The 20,912-nt window shown below is 31.6% G+C and overlaps 1 protein-coding gene across 4 annotated transcripts; it reads right to left on the reverse strand.

The window, feature by feature from the left end:
- Positions 1,258 to 8,839, reverse strand: LOC109334814 (protein LNK1-like). Of its 4 annotated transcripts, none has more exons than XM_019570803.1 (9): positions 8,685 to 8,839; positions 7,026 to 7,162; positions 4,896 to 5,096; positions 4,549 to 4,841; positions 4,108 to 4,459; positions 2,710 to 3,246; positions 2,193 to 2,338; positions 1,969 to 2,104; positions 1,258 to 1,884 (listed from the first exon to the last, which is right to left on the reverse strand). In XM_019570803.1, the coding sequence occupies exons 2-9, from the start codon at positions 7,047 to 7,049 to the stop codon at positions 1,771 to 1,773; spliced, it is 1,803 nt and encodes a 600-aa protein (XP_019426348.1). In that variant the 5' UTR covers positions 7,050 to 7,162; positions 8,685 to 8,839; the 3' UTR covers positions 1,258 to 1,770. The 4 variants fall into 4 exon arrangements, with proteins under 4 accessions (XP_019426348.1, XP_019426331.1, XP_019426322.1 ...); XM_019570786.1 differs by having other exon boundaries at positions 1,258 to 1,606; positions 1,730 to 1,884; positions 4,549 to 5,096; positions 8,685 to 8,838; XM_019570777.1 differs by having other exon boundaries at positions 4,549 to 5,096; positions 8,685 to 8,838.

Genomic DNA, 20,912 nt, shown 5'->3' on the forward strand with positions numbered 1-20,912 from the left:
TAGGATACTATTCCCTAAAATTTACTAATGTGATACTAGCTTACTCCTTCTATAAAGAGTGAAATATTTATATAATGTTAATATAAATATTTATATACAATTATTACATCATTTATATATATATTTAAGAGTTAATAATAATTAAATATAAATTATAATTGAAGAAAAGTCATACACTTTCAATGCATTTGTTTTTTTCTCTTTTATAAATCAACCTCCATAAGTTAACATTTGATAGTCAGTCATTACAATTAGAATTGTAAAAGTTGTACAGCTCATAGGCTAGATTTATGAAAACTGGTCCCAACTAATGTTGATATGTTGTCACATGATCAACATTATTTCTATCTCAACATATATACTATTCTCATTTAATCATAAAATATAAAATTAATATATATTTTATTTATATTTTAACCAATGAGAAATGAGTAAGACAAAAACATACAACTCTTCTAACCCAACAAGTAATGATGGAAAGAAATTAAATCAGACCAGATTTTATCTTAGACAGGTCGAACATAACATATAGGAGTCTGGGTCTGGCAAATTAGCCTGATTAAAAAAATCAAAGTCTAGATATGACATATTAAAGATTTGGTCTGACATGTTAACCTATTTAAATGCATATTTTACATAATCTTAAAATATGTCATCATGTCTACATTTAAATAGGTTAATAACCTACTTTTGACTATACCCTTCTACCCCTATCAATTAAATTATATATTTTTATATTAAAATTGTATAATATAAATATTATTATATAATATAACTAAATAGGTCGGTCTATTAGGCATAATCAACCTTTTGGATGGCCTAAAGTTTAATCCTTTTCAAAAAGATTGGACTTGAACTTCAGGAAAAAAGCACACCTATTCTCACTCCTCCCAAAGAGCTACCTTGTTACAAATCTGGTTGGATGGCTGGCCATCTTTTTTATTTTTATTTTTTTCGTATATTACATATTTTATGCATACTATTGCAAAGAAGAACACTGCTCTTGTCAACCCACATTTTTTTTTTTGTAATTTAGCATTACAAATAACATAAATTTAAAAGATTGCCCCTTAAAAAATTGTCAACCCACGTCTTTTCAGTTTATTATTCTCAAATTATTTATTTTCATTGATGAAACCAAAAGTATAACATTGTTTTCATGTTTGAAAATTATCAACGAGTAATCAAAACATTTCCTTATTACTGCTATATGAAAAGAATGAAAGCAAGGAATCATTTTTCTAATTATGAAAAAACAGAATAATTACCCTTTCTTGTGTTGCATGGAAATGTTAACGAATGAAACAGACAAAAGACAAATCAATAATAAACATGTTCTCAACCGACTTAAAAGTTTAAAAGTCATGTCATAAAGGTGCAATTAATAATCGAGAAGAATTCAACAACATAAAACATACCAAACTAACTTGGTATAATAGTATCAATGTGTTTTTCTGGGTTTGTTGTAACCATATAAACTATCACAACTATCTTTATAGACCATCAGATGGTTGACTACTTATCGAATCTGCGGCCCGCGGTATCTTTGGCACGAAAAGAGTTGTCAACCTTGTAGCATTACTCCACATCATATATGCTACCTTATCTTGATGAACAGCACAATTATGCATCAGGATTGGTGTTGGATGGAAAAAAAAGTGAATGGCAAATTTAACAAAGGGATCTGAGTAAGCCTCAAATATTTAGATGATATGATATGGTAACTTACTTAAAAAGAAGACAATGTACACCAATATAACACCAGTAGTTTTACTTTTGACTAGGTTGTACCCCTGAAGACTTCTTTTCTACTCCAGCAGAAGATTCTTGCTGGCAAACCGGTGTCTCAGTCGTTGCAGGTAGATTGGTCGCTGATCCATGTACCTGTTGGTTAAACTAGAAAATGAGAACATGAGCAAAGAGCAATTTCAGTTGAGAATGTTTGTTAATAATTCATGAAAGTGTTACCATGGAATTTGATTTGAAATGAATAGTATCATTAAGGGGAAATGTAGATGGATCTGAAGGCCTGTGAAACAGTAAGTGTGCTATTGAACGATCAATGGGATTTGTGTTGGTTTCCAGACCCATGAATCCTGTACACCTGAAAAGAGCCAAATGTTATGTTAATTAAAAAGATTAATCAATAAACACTACTCCCTCCCATAGTCCCATTGTATAGTGAGCAATACCTGTTTGCATCTGGTGTCTTAATTGCTTCACACATTTCGGCATCACCGCCAATTTGGCCATTTGTATTCACATCATGCCTTTGTTCAGCGCTCTTAGCCAAGCGGTATAAACTGTCCCTTATGCATAGTTTGGTTCTAATATCCAGCTGCATTCAAGCAAAAGATTTGTTGACCAAAGCACATTATGATCCACAAAGTTATAGATTTCAGCAATGAGGAATGTAGCTAATACAGTCGAAGATCACAACATGGAAATCTCTAAATCTTTTATTTTAGAAGAAAAAAACGAGGAAGATATTTTCTTTATTCTGAACCGAATATAATAATAACCTCCACAAATCCAGAATTCTGGTTGATATTAGGTGTTATCTTCCTGATATGCTGTGTTTCAGAAGCACTATATTTACAACATCTATATGGCAGTGCAGAACCAGATGCATTGAAAACAAGTTTAGAAAAGAAAATATATATTCATGAAGAACACGGGATCAAACTTCAACAGTACAAGATCCAATACCTGATCCATGACCCGCTGCAACTGGCAGAAGCTAGCTGCTTCATGTGAGATGTTGTCCAGCGCAGAGCTCATGGATGAGCTTTCCTGCACATTTGATGAGTCTATTTCTTGTGAAAATCCGATGCTACCTCTTCCAACTTCACTATGATCTTCATTCTCATTTTCAAACTTACGACTCATCTTTTGAGCTGAACCTGGATTTTGAAATGGCAAAGGATTTCCCATATTTTCACTTTTGAAACCTCTATTTAACGGTCGTGAGTTGCAGTGAACAAATTTTCCTACTGCACTAAGACTATAATCATCTTCGCAGCAATTCTGATTCATTAGAGGATTTTGTATCGGTGTGCAACCTAAGGAATCAGAACCCATGTTTGGTCTATGTTTGTGGATGCTACCCTGACAAGTAACCCCACTAGAAGAGGCTCCAAAGTGTTGCTTCAGATCTGAAAATTGCTCAATATGATCATGGGGACGAACCGAATCACCAGTTTCTAGATTTTTTAGTCCTCCTACCAATGCCTTTGACATCTTGCCCTGCATCGGGTAATGTTAGTGTTAATATAAATTCATGTTATAAATTCACCTGAATTAAATAAACTGGGCATTCAGACTAGTTTGTCATTGCTGCACAACCTACATTGCAAACCCAATGAATTCAATAAATCACCCAAAGATGAATTTTGAGTATTACATTTGAAGTTACTCAATTTCTATTGAAAAATATAACTTACACCAAATAGGATAAGAATTAATTGATCCCCTTAAAAGAACACAATTATAAATTAAACATCAATGCAGGATAAAATCCCATGGACATGATTACACCATAAAATCATCTTGAAGACTAATAACATATGCTTAAATTTATACTATAGAATGATGATAGAAATTCATCTGATTTCATAAACCATAAACCACTTGTTGATTGATGAATGTGATATAAACTGAATTGAATTCTAAAAAGGGCGGCCCAATGCATGAGGCTCCCACCTAGTGGGGTTTGGGGAGGGTAGATGTACACATCCCTATCCTCGCAAGCGGAGAGGTTGTTTCCAAGACTGAATTTATTTCTAGAATACATAAATTTTGACATGATAGCATTTCAAGATGCCAAATACAGTCAGGTCTGGACATTTAGTGCCAACATCATTTAAGCATACTTGTAACCCTGGAATTGAGTAATTTCAATGGCAATAACAACTTTCAAAAGGTAAGAGGAAAATCTCATACTTATAACATCATATTCCTCTGAGAAACCCATTATGTTAATTTATAATATGTCTCTGCATGTGTTATTCAGTAAAAGTATCCACTCAGTTAAAATTCAGGAATTCCAAGTCCAAATTGTCAAATGAACAAAAAAATAAAAGAAAATAAAATGAAGAGGTAGCCAACCTTTTCTTTGGGCATCATGTCATCTGTATTACCAGATATCATGTCTGATTCACTGAACGTTGATAGTGGAGCAGGGACAGCATCATGATCAACATCCATTTGAGACCTCAGTTTTTCATCAATAAGAGATGCTTTTTTGTTGCAATCATTAATTGGCAGACCTTCAATACTTTCCTTCAGGGCTATATTATAATCTGACATACTTTTCAATGGACACATTTCAGCAGATGCGAAGTTGAAGCCAGACTTCAATGCATCATCAGATCCTTCAGTTCCATGTGAAGACGAGAGCCAAGAGCTGAAACCCTCTTCATCATCAAGACTCTCCATTCCAAAAGTTAAGTCACAGTTCCTGCAGTTTTGAAAGTAACATTGAGATATTTATGGGGATCGTACAAAAGGAAATGTGCAAAATTTCTGTCAAATATGAGAAATGCTTACATCGTCCTATCAACATCTTCAAAGTTTCCTATATCCAGCCACACATCATTATCAAGAAAATTGAGTTCATTGTCAGTTTGAGATATGTGATTTATTGAATATTGAGACACACTATCATCCTCCGCCACACACTTGTTTCCCATGATAGTATCAACTGCACAAAGCTCACTACTGCAAGAATCTACATTGCTGCCCTTGAAACAATGATCAGACATCTTTGTATTATCAGATGTTAGCCTTTTCAATTCTTTGCATGAGTCACCGTCACATGAAGAAAACAGACCTTCAGGTTTGTGAGGCCATGATGAAACCTTTTCCAGCACTCTTTCTTTTGGGTTTAGATTTGCTAAGCACAAATCCTCTTTACCCTGAGTGCCATAGTTACTCACATAATCACTACATCTTTTGATACCCTGTAACTCTTGAAGTGATTTCTCACAGCTGTCAGTATTACCCTGTATTGCAAACTGGTCTTTATGTTCGTCATCAGCATGGGGTACTATATGATCACCAGTTTCACAAAATTCATCCCACATATTATCTTCAAGCTACAGACAGATATTTAGAAAAATACTTAGAACAAACTGGCATCACGGAACACAAAAAATCCGCACAAACATAGCATCAAGCATGATAAAGAGAAGAAAAGTGATTATCATTTCAGAAATTCCAATATAACTTAAAGAGAGGGAAGAAAGCGACTCCAATAAGTGAAAGTGAAAACTATGTTTTGCCTTCAATGACAATATTTAATTAATGTATTGCTAAAATCCCTTGCCTTGTCAATGATTTGTTAATCATACCAGAGAACATGGGTGCAAGCCCTCTCTTAATTTTTAGGATTTGAAAGTGAGAATCCCCCGAAACCCAACAAGTTGGCACATACATAGCTGTGACTACTACTGGGCACAAGAAACTGAACACATTCAGGTAGATTTCCACTGCACCAGGGATTAGTAAGAAGTCGCTGAAAAAAATTCTATGCTGGAGATGAGCCTCAATGTTAAACCTCAGGTATCGGAGGATGAAAGCTAAGCAACCTTTCCTGGTAGAAAGGATACTTCTACAACTACAACCCTGACCAGTAGGAAAAAAGAAAATATAAAAGGCGATAGAACCAAAAGGTTGTTCCATTATTAACCATCTAGAAAGGGTTTAGAAGAATTTATAGGCAGAACCCGTCTAAGAAAAACCATGTAATTCTAAGATTCAACCTGAAAAACTCAAGAAATCTCATCTCAGGCCTGACATGTTATCAAAAGTTCTTACAAGAACAAAGGTTTTGACACAAACGAAGTCAAAACTCAAAAGTGATGCCACAGCACGCAAAGAATAGAAGGATATGTATACACCTTTTAGTTTTTTAATTTAACATTTAACACACACTGGCGACCTTCATATTAATAGCAACATCATCTACACCCACAACGAATAAACAACTAGCTTTTCCATAGTAGTGTTTCTGGAGTCTTATTAATAACTACCAAGCCATTTTTCTTCACCCCAACTCTTTTAAACTTGGATTGCAAAATAGTGTGCTAATAAGATTAAGCTACATGGATAGACCAAAAATACATTTGCATACAAAAGTAAAACTCGATTAGAGATAACATAGACACTGTAACAAAACCTCAAATGAAGTCCAAATAGTAAGGTCGCAACATTAAATGTTGACATTATACAAAAGCATAGTCTTTGTTATCATCAAGGTCTATTGCCACTGAATAGATATGTGGCCCATTTCTCCGACTCACAAAACTGCTTAATGTTGACTTCATTACTTCTGAGTTCTAAACATTTATGTAGTAATAAAAATCTAGGGAACAGTACCAAATATATGACATCACCAGGCTATCAATGAGAGAACTCATTTCAATGTACATGTCACATAAGGCACTATACATACACACACACCAAAATTAAATAAAAAATCCTCTAATTTTGCTTGGAAGTCTTTAACACTTAAACCTATATGATTCTGTGAATGGAGTATTAAAAAATCAATGATGAAATTGGAAATTAACCCCGGCATTGAAACTTCAACAATGCAACATGGTAATGAAATAGCTATATGTTTTGGCAGAAGATGGTAGTGAATTTGCATCTTACACCTTAAGATCATCTAGTTAACTTGTTTTTGAAAGTTTTCAATTAGAGATAGTTTTATAACTACTTTACTTCTTAACAAGATATGGATAAAAAAATTCTATTTGGAACACAGGGAGAAGGTAGAGAACTTGTGTGTTTAAGATTATGAGTAGAGCCAATATGTAGTTCAATAAACATATCATCGTAATTTGATGTCTTAATAACGAGACGAATTAGGGATATATATTCTGCAATCTGCACTCTATGGAGATTCAGGTTTAATGTGGAGGTTATCACAAGCAAATGTGTGATCTATGAAAGAATAGATGGTTGCACAGGAATATTGTACTCAAACATTGGAGTTTGAATTGAACTGCAATATTCTGTACCTCATACATGCAGAAGTTTGACATTCCTGAGATCTTTCTATCCACCACGATAGAAACATGCAACTTCTTGATTCAATGGCATGTACTTTTGAAAAACATGTCCTCAAAGACACTTCTCTATCAAAAATAGAATAAACCTATAAAAAGAAAAAGATTAAAAGAAGGCATATGTTGCGCGTTTTGAAAAATTAAGTACGAACAGAACCGTTTGGAACATGAAGAAATCAGAAACTATATTCAAATCGCATATGTTGCATCAAATATTACAGGCGCAACATGTGTAAACACCGCAACTCATTCGATCCTAGCATAGCACCGCTAATGACAAATTAACTTTCGACATCAGATCCACAAAACACATCCTTGTCTGTGTCAATTATTACTCGCACATTCACAGGGTTTAGAAATTAAGAATGTCAATGATCAATGAAATCAACAGAAACCATCAGTGAGTTTTAAATGACAGGTTAACATGATATTAAGCATGTTCTTAGTCTTGCAACCACAGGAGATTCTTAATACCGACGCCCCCGTCATTGTTCATCACTAATATAAACGTAGCTAAAATTTGAAAATATAATGCCTGCGCAGCAGCGCTATAGCGATAATTTTAGGTACTCGGTAACAAAGTTACGAACAATGACGTAAGATGTGCCCGTTTCCATAACCCTAGAAGCATAAAGATTATTTTTTCGGGCAACTGGCATTAAAACAACCTGTCCAAAAACATTCATAATGAATCACATACCAGAATAAACCACATATTATCCCCACCTTGTGTTATAAACGCTGATCTGGACCAGAAATATAGTCGCGGCCCAACACGATCAGTCCACTACTGAAAGGCCCAAAGTGCCACCTCATGCTATAAATACAGATTATCATCCAGATCGAAGATAGTATTAATTACATTCATTAATGGCCAAAAACTAATCACCTTTTTAGGAAAGAGACCACTCACATCAATCATAGTTATTCACTTTTAAACTTGAAGCATGACCCAGATGCCTCGTTGTCAAACATCACAAAGTGAAATTTCTACTTGCTTATGAAGTATGAACTATAAGATTGTTCAGACTTGAGATATTCATTCATGGGATAAAGTGTTCTTCCATGGGCTAAGTGAAAGAAACATAAGTCGATTTGACACCACTTTTTTACAAAAAACCTTCAGAAATAAGACCTAAGGGTTCATCCCCTTATATATATATACTCTTTAACTTATCCACATATATACACACATTTTAACTCATTCACATTTACTCAATGTGAAACTGCTTATTCACACCAAGAATGCCAATCGACTACAGTTTATTCACTACACAAATTTCTCTTTTTTTATAAATAAAATAAAAAGAGCTGGATACCTAGAGTTTAAGATTCAGAATACAAACTTAAAATCACAAAAACTTAACTCAATTTTAGCATTTCTTAATATCCAAATACAGCACCAGTAAATCTATCGCAACATTTAAATTAAAATAAGAATTCAAATCAATTAAACACAATAAATATATTCATCATTGAAACAGGATAATAAATCCTCTCATCGCCGCCATTTTTAAATACATTCACCATTAAAACTATATTCTAATTTATATTTGCTTAAATTAAATCATTTATCATAATAGATATAAAAAAAGAGAGAAGAAAAATAACCTGAAATTAGAAAAATAGTGAAAGCGATTTTTGAGAGAAAATGAGAAATTTCGAAGAGAGAGAGAGATTCGGGAGTGTCGTTCAGCGCTGCAGTTGAGATTCCTAAGAGCTTCCAGAGACTTCTTTTGTGGAGCTCACAAGTTTTTTAGTTTCTTTTATTTTTTAAGGTTAAAAGTTTTATGAATATTTTATTGTTTAAATGCTTGTGTGTGTTGAAAATGAAGCGAAGGGGATCATGGAGAGAATGACGCGTGGCGAATGATGGATCTCAGGATTCCTGGTTCGTGGATGTGAGGTAACGCGCTGAGATACGATCAGTTGCTGTGTTTCTATTGGTCCACATCGTTTTCATGAGTTTAGATGCAGACACGTGCCCATAGAAGTTGTTGGGGACGACGCGCTAGGCGTAGGAGGCTCGAACATTTTTACTTATAATAACTAGTGTGTAATGCGGTTCTACATTTTTACTTTATGTTATCAAACATTTAAATTTTATATATTTTATTTTAGAAAATTGAATATATTTTATATTGTAATTTTTATTCGATGTATAAATAAAATTGGAAAACATAAAATAATTCATGGCTAATTATTTTATATTTATTAGTATTAATGTAAATAAACATGAAATTAGAAGTTATAAATATAAAAAGATAAACATAAAATATTTGATAAGTAATTATTTTATATTTATTAGTATTAGTATAAATAAATATGAAATTAGAAGTTCTAAAAGATAAAATAGATAAACATAAAATATTTCATGAGTAGTTATTTTATGTTTTCTTTTATCTATTAGTATAGATATAAAGAATGTAATAATATCTATATAATATTATTTACATATTTTTGGACATAGTCAATATATCATTCATCATTCAATTTATATTACTTATATTTAATATTTTTAATAGTTATTAAGTATGAATGATAAATGATACAATAACAATATAAAATATTTATATATTTATGCATTAATTAATTTAAAATTTTTACATGATCAATTTCTCATTTATAATTTTTATATATTATTTTTATTAAAATTTAATGATAATTAACATACAAAATGGATCATGCACAAATTATAACATTAATGTTCATAAAAATGCTAGCAAGGGATAAAGTGTTCTTACACCAATGATGGTGATAAACACCCTTCCTTATCTCTATGAAGGGTTTAGTACTCGGTAGAGATTAAAACACATGTCAAAATTAAATCTTTAATGATCATGATTTTAAGTTATTTTTTAATAACAAAAATTAAAATTGAGAATGTTCTATTTCTCCTTATATTTCAATTACGGACTCTCTAATAAGATGAGCTAAATGTACTTATCTATATAGTATGTTGCAGTGTAGTGCAAATGCATTTCTATTGTTGTAAATGTTATATAATAGATATACAACTAACTAGTTTTCCAAAAAAGAAAACAAAAACATTGATATTGATACCGTTTGGAACATCATGATACTTATAACACTATTAGCCTTTCTAACTATAAAGATAAAGTTATGCATAATTTTCCTTTTCATGTTCACACCACCTTTGATAGTAATAGCACCATTGATTATAGCAGCACTTAAAAGTTTATTCCCCTCTTGATATCTATTTCATACAATATAATATTTATATATTGTTGGAATTAGTGTAATGGAAACGAATATTATGGAGTGTTGATCATAAACAATCAAATAAAATACATAGAATAAATAAAAGAGAAGAATGCAAGTGATATCGTTAACGTCGTTAGACAAATTATGTCTGCATCGTTAAGAGTCTTTAACGCTTAATAAGACATTATTAAATAATTATTGGCCTCAATTTTCAGTTAAACACCATATACACGACTGGTTGGAGTTGCCAGTACGTTTTTGCTGCCAAAATTTAGAAACCTTCTTTACGCCCATTTTGGATTGCATTGATCATTAAATTCAAAATATGAACTCAGAAGCAGTTATAGACCCAAAAATGTATTAGTATCTTGCCCGCCCTTTTAGACGATATCCTAACTAATTACATGGACTAATTTAAAACTCAAATTTGTTTGATTATTTTATTTAATTATTAATTTATACATGATAAATATTTTTTTAGTTTTGTCTCTAGGAGTTTTAAATCTTGATCCTACATATCTCTACGGGTAACAAGAAATCAAGACTACGTAGTTCTCGAGTAAAATAAAATTTTTTGTTGGTTGAATATATTTTATTTTAAGGTTTGAAAAGGGGAAGCGATGCATAATCGTAATTCATCATCCCCACCACAAAAGAGTTAAGTACAACTTTATGTCGTACATTGTACCTGAACTCAAGGAGGATGAAAGCACGAGCATAACCACATCTACTTTTCAACTCTTACAAGTTTTTTATTATATGTTTAAGTAGATGGTCAATCATTTTTCATTATTTGTTCACTTATCTTAAGAGAGTAAATATAACTATATGTCTCCTACTACATCTCAACTTAAAAGGGTAGATAATACAAATTTAATTATAAACATCTCATTAATCATTGTTCTATTTTGTTGTTTAACCGAGAAGAATAATATTTATTTTATTGTATGTCCATTATTCATCAATGAAAATGAATATTTATTATTACTTATAAAAACATTTATTTTTAAAAATAAATTATTTATTATTATTAGTATTTATTAAAAATTAAAATTAAAAAATTAATCATTATTTAATTATATAATGAAAAGGATAATATTATTATTAAAAAATGAAATTAAAATAATAAATAAAAAGATAAAAAGAATGTGCATACATACATATGACATCAAAAAGGAAGAGATGGACAATACACATTTTTCTCTTGTATTTTTTTATGTGTTTCTCTCTATTTTGGGTGTGAAAAATGTGCTATTTCGCTCTACTATTTATAGGGAGACATTAGACACATTTTTTTCCCGGAGAGAATACCACATCAATAAGTAGACTATGATTTGGTTGTAATATAATATTTGGCTCATGTTTTTTACAAAAAAAAAATTCAAATGTGGGTTAAATGAATCATTTTTAGGGTTAAATTAGTCCCTACCAAGTGTTTTAAAACATGCTAAAATGACTAATTTGAACCACATTTGACATTTTTGTGGATCATTTTGGGTATTTCAATTTTTGAGGGATCAAACTCGTAACTTTGAAAACCATGAGGGACTAAGACGAATATTTATTAAATAGAAATGATATTGATTGCTATTTGGGATTCTCTCATCCATTTGGATTTCTTCAACCTCATTCATAATTGTTTTCCGTCGAGTCCATCAATAGTGCTCTTAAAAGCAACCATTAATTGATGAGTACCCTCAACAATGAAAAAATGATTTTTATTGATAATATGCATGAAGTGAACATTTTTTTTAAAATTCATATTACTTGGATTGAAATGCAACATTTAACTCAAAATGATGCATGAAATGTAATTAATGTTAACCCTAAACATATACTACTTAAAAATATATGACATGCATATGTGTTAAGTGTGAAAATTATCTTAGATAATAAAAATAATTGAGCATTTTTTTACCCTCAAAGTATTATTAGATCAGACTATGATCGTAGAGTCTCCAATCATCGGGGAGTTCCATTGTTATCAGAGTATGGGAAGAATGAAGAGCCACAAGTGAGATACTACATCTTCAACCAAAACCTTAAGACATTAGTTTCATGTGCATTTTCTACTTATAAACTTTTTCACTCATTCTCTCATATCCAATGCGGGAATTCACACTTGAATAAACCCAACAATTTCCCCCTCAAGTGTGGGCATCACACATATTACGATCAGCTCCCCCTTAAATACCATGCCCCAGCTGAACCATCAGCTTTGATACCAATTGTTGGACTAGATTATAACCGGGGAGCCTTCAACCATATGAGATTTCCATTGTTATCGGGGCATGAGAAGAGTGGAGAGTGACAAACGAGACACCACGTCTTCGAACCAAAATCTTAAGGCATTAGTTCCATGAGCTTTTTCCATTTATAAACTCTACCACTCCTTCCCTTATATCCAATGTGAGACTTCACACTTGAATAAACTCAACAATCTCCCTCTCAAGTGTGGGTACCACACACTTATCCAACCTGCTCCCCCTTAAGTCAACCATGTCCCAACCGAACTATTGGCTCTGATACCACTTGTTGGACCAGACTACGACCGAGGCGCCTCCAATTACAAAGGAGTTCCATTGTCATCGGGACATTGGAAGAGTGGACTGCGACAAGCGAGACACCATACCTTGAACCAAAACCTTAAGACATTAGTTCCACGAGTCTTTTTCCACTTATAAACGCTTTCACTCCTCCTCTTATATCCAATGTAAGACTTCACATTTGAATAAATCCAACAAATATACATAAATATTATTCATACTACGCATTGAGTTAAATAGTGATCAAATCATATTATATTCATTTTTATGTCATTTCATATACATCAGCTAAAAATATGATAGTTATTATTGTATGCAACTGCTGGTGGTTCTCTGAAATCAAAAGGTTTTGAGGAAATCATTGATATCATAAAGGTCATAGCTACTTGTAATGAACAAGGTCATCATTTGAAAGATAATCAACCCAAAAGGGAGTTCTGGAGTTGGATGTGCAAAATGAAATTCTAGCTCATAGCAGATTGATGACCCAACAGATTGAAGAATTACCAAGGCAAAAAGCTAACCTCCCACAAAAACTTATAGAAATACTAGAAACTACAATTAGGCACCATTAAACCACAACTTGTGGAATGCATCATGAAAACCACCACATTGCTCATCGATATTCAACTACTAATATGCATGAGGATGAGGTGAACTATTTGAATAACCAGCTTGGGCATTATGAGTTTCAAAATTTCCACGATAGTTAATCCTAACTATTGTTAAGGTTGGGAGCAACATGCATGTACTTCAATAATATATTCATCATATGAATAATATGAATTAGCACCACATTGGAGGACACATTAACTCAATTTATGCAAGTATCTATGTCAAATCAAAAACATATTAAGGCTTCCATAAAGAATTTAGAGATTGAATATGGTTGATTTTTCGAGCAAAAAATCAAAGAGAAGTAATCAAATCCAACCTTGAATCCAATTATGAGGAGAAATGCAACTCCGTCACAATAACAATTACTGAGGTGATATGTAATAATATTGGTGAGACTTTGGTTTATAATAAAATTGTTGTTGTTGAGGAAGAAAATTATCATGAATTATAGACTTGAAAAAATAAAAGTGAGAGTATAAATAATTGGCAGACTAAATTAGTGAAAGAAGAAAAAATAAAGTATGAGTCACAGTTTGGGGCCAAAGAATGGAAAAGAAAATGAGAAGAGAGTCACTACTAACTCATGTTTGAAAAAGTTGGATATCATACTAAAGCTGTATATGAAGCCAAATATATAGCTGATCTGGCTGATACAACTTTGTGATCCTTAACTGTCAAACTAACGATATTAAAGAAACATTTATTGGGAGACATCCCAATTTTACTAATATTTTCTTATAATTTCATTTTAATATTTACTTTTAATTGAAGGATGAGAGTTACCATATACCCTTACTCCTCATATTGTTTGGCCTGGGGACAATCCAACTGACCCAATGGTGATGGATCTCAGTGGCCATGATGCACAAGATGAGGATGATGCTAATGTACAAGACCTAATTTAAACACTTGGAGATGACCTCATTGGAAGGGACGACTACTTGCTACCTCAATCATTGTGAATCATTAAAATTTTGTTATTTTATTTTATGTTTTTAATCTTCTATTTTGATTTATCTTTAATAAATTGTTATATGAATGCATGCATTATGTTAGAGTTCTCATTTACGCGTTACAAAATTTTTAATCAACCAACATTTTAACTTTGTTCTTGTTCTATCAATTAGCATAACTAGACATGAAAGGGAATAAGATCTTAAGTTGTGCACTTCTAGGTTGTATGCGGTTAAATATGCTAGTTTGTGCAATCATCTGTTGTGTGAGTAATGTTGCTTGAAATTGTTTGATATAAATAGAGGCATGAAAGGTGAGCATGAGTAGAAATTTAGTGACACATTAATCAAATCATAAGAGCATGTGTTAAATTTGTTTGAGTCTCTATTTGTCTTGATAAATGTGATGTATGGAAATGATCAAGACAATTTATTTGATGAAAACCCCACTAAGCCAAATATTAATAATACCCCTATATGATTTATCCATTGCTTTCAATGTTGGGCTTTAGCCTTTCTTTTTTGAACTATAATGAACCCGAGCCTAATATATCCAAAGAAAAAAAGGAAAAATATCATTCCTTTAAGTTAAGAGAGCATTCACTATGTAACATTCAAGTTGGGGAGAGTAAATCAAAGGTTATAATGACCATTCTTTTTTCTCAAAAAATAAAAAAGATAGAAAAAATGAATAAAGAAGAAGGGATGGATAATTGTGAAAAGAGGATGGTACAAAAGGTCAATAATTGAAAAATGAGTTCAAAATGTTGAGAGTGGAGTCACATGTAAGATACAACATGCTCTCTTAACTTCATAGACCTTTGATATAAACCACACACTTATCCAACCTGCTCCCCCTTAAGTCAACCATGTCCCAACCGAACTATTGGCTCTGATACCACTTGTTGGACCAGACTACGACCGAGGCGCCTCCAATTACAAAGGAGTTCCATTGTCATCGGGACATTGGAAGAGTGGACTGCGACAAGCGAGACACCATACCTTGAACCAAAACCTTAAGACATTAGTTCCACGAGTCTTTTTCCACTTATAAACGCTTTCACTCCTCCTCTTATATCCAATGTAAGACTTCACATTTGAATAAATCCAACAAATATACATAAATATTATTCATACTACGCATTGAGTTAAATAGTGATCAAATCATATTATATTCATTTTTATGTCATTTCATATACATCAGCTAAAAATATGATAGTTATTATTGTATGCAACTGCTGGTGGTTCTCTGAAATCAAAAGGTTTTGAGGAAATCATTGATATCATAAAGGTCATAGCTACTTGTAATGAACAAGGTCATCATTTGAAAGATAATCAACCCAAAAGGGAGTTCTGGAGTTGGATGTGCAAAATGAAATTCTAGCTCATAGCAGATTGATGACCCAACAGATTGAAGAATTACCAAGGCAAAAAGCTAACCTCCCACAAAAACTTATAGAAATACTAGAAACTACAATTAGGCACCATTAAACCACAACTTGTGGAATGCATCATGAAAACCACCACATTGCTCATCGATATTCAACTACTAATATGCATGAGGATGAGGTGAACTATTTGAATAACCAGCTTGGGCATTATGAGTTTCAAAATTTCCACGATAGTTAATCCTAACTATTGTTAAGGTTGGGAGCAACATGCATGTACTTCAATAATATATTCATCATATGAATAATATGAATTAGCACCACATTGGAGGACACATTAACTCAATTTATGCAAGTATCTATGTCAAATCAAAAACATATTAAGGCTTCCATAAAGAATTTAGAGATTGAATATGGTTGATTTTTCGAGCAAAAAATCAAAGAGAAGTAATCAAATCCAACCTTGAATCCAATTATGAGGAGAAATGCAACTCCGTCACAATAACAATTACTGAGGTGATATGTAATAATATTGGTGAGACTTTGGTTTATAATAAAATTGTTGTTGTTGAGGAAGAAAATTATCATGAATTATAGACTTGAAAAAATAAAAGTGAGAGTATAAATAATTGGCAGACTAAATTAGTGAAAGAAGAAAAAATAAAGTATGAGTCACAGTTTGGGGCCAAAGAATGGAAAAGAAAATGAGAAGAGAGTCACTACTAACTCATGTTTGAAAAAGTTGGATATCATACTAAAGCTGTATATGAAGCCAAATATATAGCTGATCTGGCTGATACAACTTTGTGATCCTTAACTGTCAAACTAACGATATTAAAGAAACATTTATTGGGAGACATCCCAATTTTACTAATATTTTCTTATAATTTCATTTTAATATTTACTTTTAATTGAAGGATGAGAGTTACCATATACCCTTACTCCTCATATTGTTTGGCCTGGGGACAATCCAACTGACCCAATGGTGATGGATCTCAGTGGCCATGATGCACAAGATGAGGATGATGCTAATGTACAAGACCTAATTTAAACACTTGGAGATGACCTCATTGGAAGGGACGACTACTTGCTACCTCAATCATTGTGAATCATTAAAATTTTGTTATTTTATTTTATGTTTTTAATCTTCTATTTTGATTTATCTTTAATAAATTGTTATATGAATGCATGCATTATGTTAGAGTTCTCATTTACGCGTTACAAAATTTTTAATCAACCAACATTTTAACTTTGTTCTTGTTCTATCAATTAGCATAACTAGACATGAAAGGGAATAAGATCTTAAGTTGTGCACTTCTAGGTTGTATGCGGTTAAATATGCTAGTTTGTGCAATCATCTGTTGTGTGAGTAATGTTGCTTGAAATTGTTTGATATAAATAGAGGCATGAAAGGTGAGCATGAGTAGAAATTTAGTGACACATTAATCAAATCATAAGAGCATGTGTTAAATTTGTTTGAGTCTCTATTTGTCTTGATAAATGTGATGTATGGAAATGATCAAGACAATTTATTTGATGAAAACCCCACTAAGCCAAATATTAATAATACCCCTATATGATTTATCCATTGCTTTCAATGTTGGGCTTTAGCCTTTCTTTTTTGAACTATAATGAACCCGAGCCTAATATATCCAAAGAAAAAAAGGAAAAATATCATTCCTTTAAGTTAAGAGAGCATTCACTATGTAACATTCAAGTTGGGGAGAGTAAATCAAAGGTTATAATGACCATTCTTTTTTCTCAAAAAATAAAAAAGATAGAAAAAATGAATAAAGAAGAAGGGATGGATAATTGTGAAAAGAGGATGGTACAAAAGGTCAATAATTGAAAAATGAGTTCAAAATGTTGAGAGTGGAGTCACATGTAAGATACAACATGCTCTCTTAACTTCATAGACCTTTGATATAAAAAAACCATGTTATTTGTAGCCCAACCTCATTACAACCTAAAGAATAACCTTAATGATCCATGTTAAGCATTTATCATTGATTTGATAAGAGACATATACCAAATTTGATTCCATGCTAACTCAATGCAATGATTGAGAGAAACACTTCCCACTTTGATACATATGAGAGAAATACATTCCACCTAGAATTGTTATGAGTGTCATATTATTATGATCTTTGTCTTTATTGATCGACTAACAATGAATTGCATGTTGAAAATATTTCACTATCACACAACTTATTGATTATATAGATTAGTATTGAGTACCAACAGATCTTTGGAATTGTTCATTCTTGAATTCTGTTTTGATAAGTGTTTAGTGATGAAAGTTGATAGTACTTAAACAATGCTTGTTGTGTTGGGGAAACTTAGTGCTCTTGAAAATTTTGCATGCACATTCTTGTATCCTAGCTTGTACTTTTGTTTGGGGACAAACAAATTTCTAAGTTGAAGAGAGTTGTTAAGTGCGAAAAATATCTTAGATAATAAGGATTAATGATCAACTTTTGACCCTAATTTTTTACATAAATATCATTTATACTATGCACTAAGTTAAATAATGATCAAGTCCTATGATATCAATTTTTATATCATTTCATATACACCACCTAAAAAGATGACAAATATGAAAGCAAAAGATAAATCTGAACATAATTGTTAGAGATATACATGGTGAAAAGAGGATAAATATGAGAACACAAAATAAATCTAATCACAATCTTTGAAGATAATCACACTAAAATTAGGATTAATAGGAGACCATGAGAGGAGGAAAAAGGATAATAGAAGATGACAAATAACTCTCTACAACATTGCTTAGAAGAAGAAGAATGTCTACCACATTTAGGGTTTTGGTTTCCATGGGAATGAGGATCTAAACTCATTCTATCTTGGATTAAATATATATACTTAAACTTGATGTATTCAATGTGACCTTATGCTTTTAATACTATTTCATTATTTTCTATGTCTACTCTTGTTGTAATGTTTGTTTAGTGTGACAAACCAATGCATGATTTAAGATTTGAATATGTGTAATGAGAATTCCATATTTGAACTACACTTGGAGTATTGCATCTAGTAATATGTTAATTCTAGTAATGGAGTTAACTAAACTATTCATTATAATACCCATTTTATTATGATAGATTTATTAATTTCACGAGGGATTTAGAATTTTTCAATTAAATCGTTGATCTGTTTATCCAAGGAATTGGTAAATAGATAAGAACTAGTGGTGAGAAATTCATAGGAATAGTTATCTTTCTTATGTCATTATATATTGGATACTAGATGTTGAATAGTGAAGTCAAATATCAGATTCTTTACCGTCAATTCAAATTTATCATCTTTTATTTTCATTAATAAAAAATTCCAACCAAAACTCTTATCACCCAATTTAAGTTTGGTTTTCTAAATAATTTAATATCTATGATCTTCTTTATACTTCTTTTGACAAACCATTTGGTTAAAATAATAACCAATTTCCCAGCTTGCAATATAAATATGCATTTGATTTATTTTGGAATGTATGAAATTATGAATGTTATGATGCTGCATTTTTAAAGCATATGATGCATGGGACGTAGTCAAGAAATTCATGTGATGTTTCTTTTTTTTACATATTTTAGAATGCATGAAACTATTCGAAATACAATTTTAATGCATATGATATGGAACACATTAAGTTAAGATATACATGAAATGCTTGAAAATGTATGCAATGATTTGCTTATTATTTTTTTGCTTTTTTATGATACTGGATGATCAGATTTGTGGTAATATATTTAATAATATAGTGGGACAAATATTGGAATTCATGATATAGTAATGCATAAAATGTGATTTTTGAAGGATTTGTTTGTTTTAATGAATGCATTCATGAATGAGTAAGTGGATGTATATAAATGACATTTTTTTATTTTTAACCCATATTTAGATGAATGAATGTATAAGGTAATTAATAATTATTTTTTTCTTTTTAAATGCATAAACGAAAAAAGTGAATGTCTTTTTAATGAGATATCTTTTGATTGTAAGGAGGAATGAATATGTGATGGAATGCATGGGTGAGTGGATGAGTAGGTTAGTGATAACGTAAGTTGTATGTCCTTTAGGGTAATGGACCTTATCTTGGGATGGTTTAGTCATCACTACAACATATGGAGTGTCATGGTGAGTTGACTATTGAAAGTTAAATTTGAGGAGCTTTCCCCTCTCAACAAATCGTTCCTTAGCAAGGTGCCAATTTGTTGAGAGGTTATTACTCTCATTTTCGATGTGTTCTTTTTATTTGATTAAGTAAGTGAACTCGGTTTTATTCTTTGTTCGCCATCTCGACTTTGTTGAAATAAATTCTAACGCCGGTATAATGGTTTCAAGAATATTCCATTTACAACTTACTTCTTAATAATCATGTGAATGTGTTATTCATTCTTTGCCCCATCTCGGCTTTGTTAGAATAAATTCTAACGCCGGTACAATGGTATCGAAGCAATCCCTTATTACATAATTATTAAGTACCTTTGAATACCATCTCGGTTTTGTGGAATAAATTCCAACACCGGTTTAATGGTATTCTAATGTACAGAAGTGATGAATAGTTAGTTGTTAGAAACAAATAAATAAATAAATAGAGAACAAAAGAATAATAAATTTAAGTGACCTTTATTTATTTACTCCCTTTCGGGTTCATTTTATTAACAAATCAAACTTCTNAACTTCTTCCTTAAGGAAGGTTGGTATTAAAGAATAAATAAATTGCGGAAAGTAAACAACAATAAATAAAAGTTAGTAAGTTAGTTTCATCACTTTTGTATATTAAAAGGTGTTTTCAACAAATAAGTTTATTGATAACACTTTACTATTTTACAATTTACACCTCTTTCAACATTCAATTTTAGTATAGTATAGGGTTATGTCGAACCACAAGAAATTGCCTAATAGAATGAATCAAATGAATATGTCAAAGCACAAATAACGAGTTAAACTTATTTTGATGGTTTTTGGTTTGATTTGCACATAAACAATTTAACAAGAAAAATAAACTAAATATTAACAAATTCTTGAGGAGATAAGGTCATTTTGAATAAGGAAAATATTTCTCAACTTCTTATGAGTTTAAACTACTTAGACAAG

The sequence above is a fragment of the Lupinus angustifolius genome, chromosome LG02 (assembly GCF_001865875.1).
Source record: "Lupinus angustifolius cultivar Tanjil chromosome LG02, LupAngTanjil_v1.0, whole genome shotgun sequence".
Taxonomy (NCBI): Eukaryota; Viridiplantae; Streptophyta; class Magnoliopsida; order Fabales; family Fabaceae; genus Lupinus; species Lupinus angustifolius.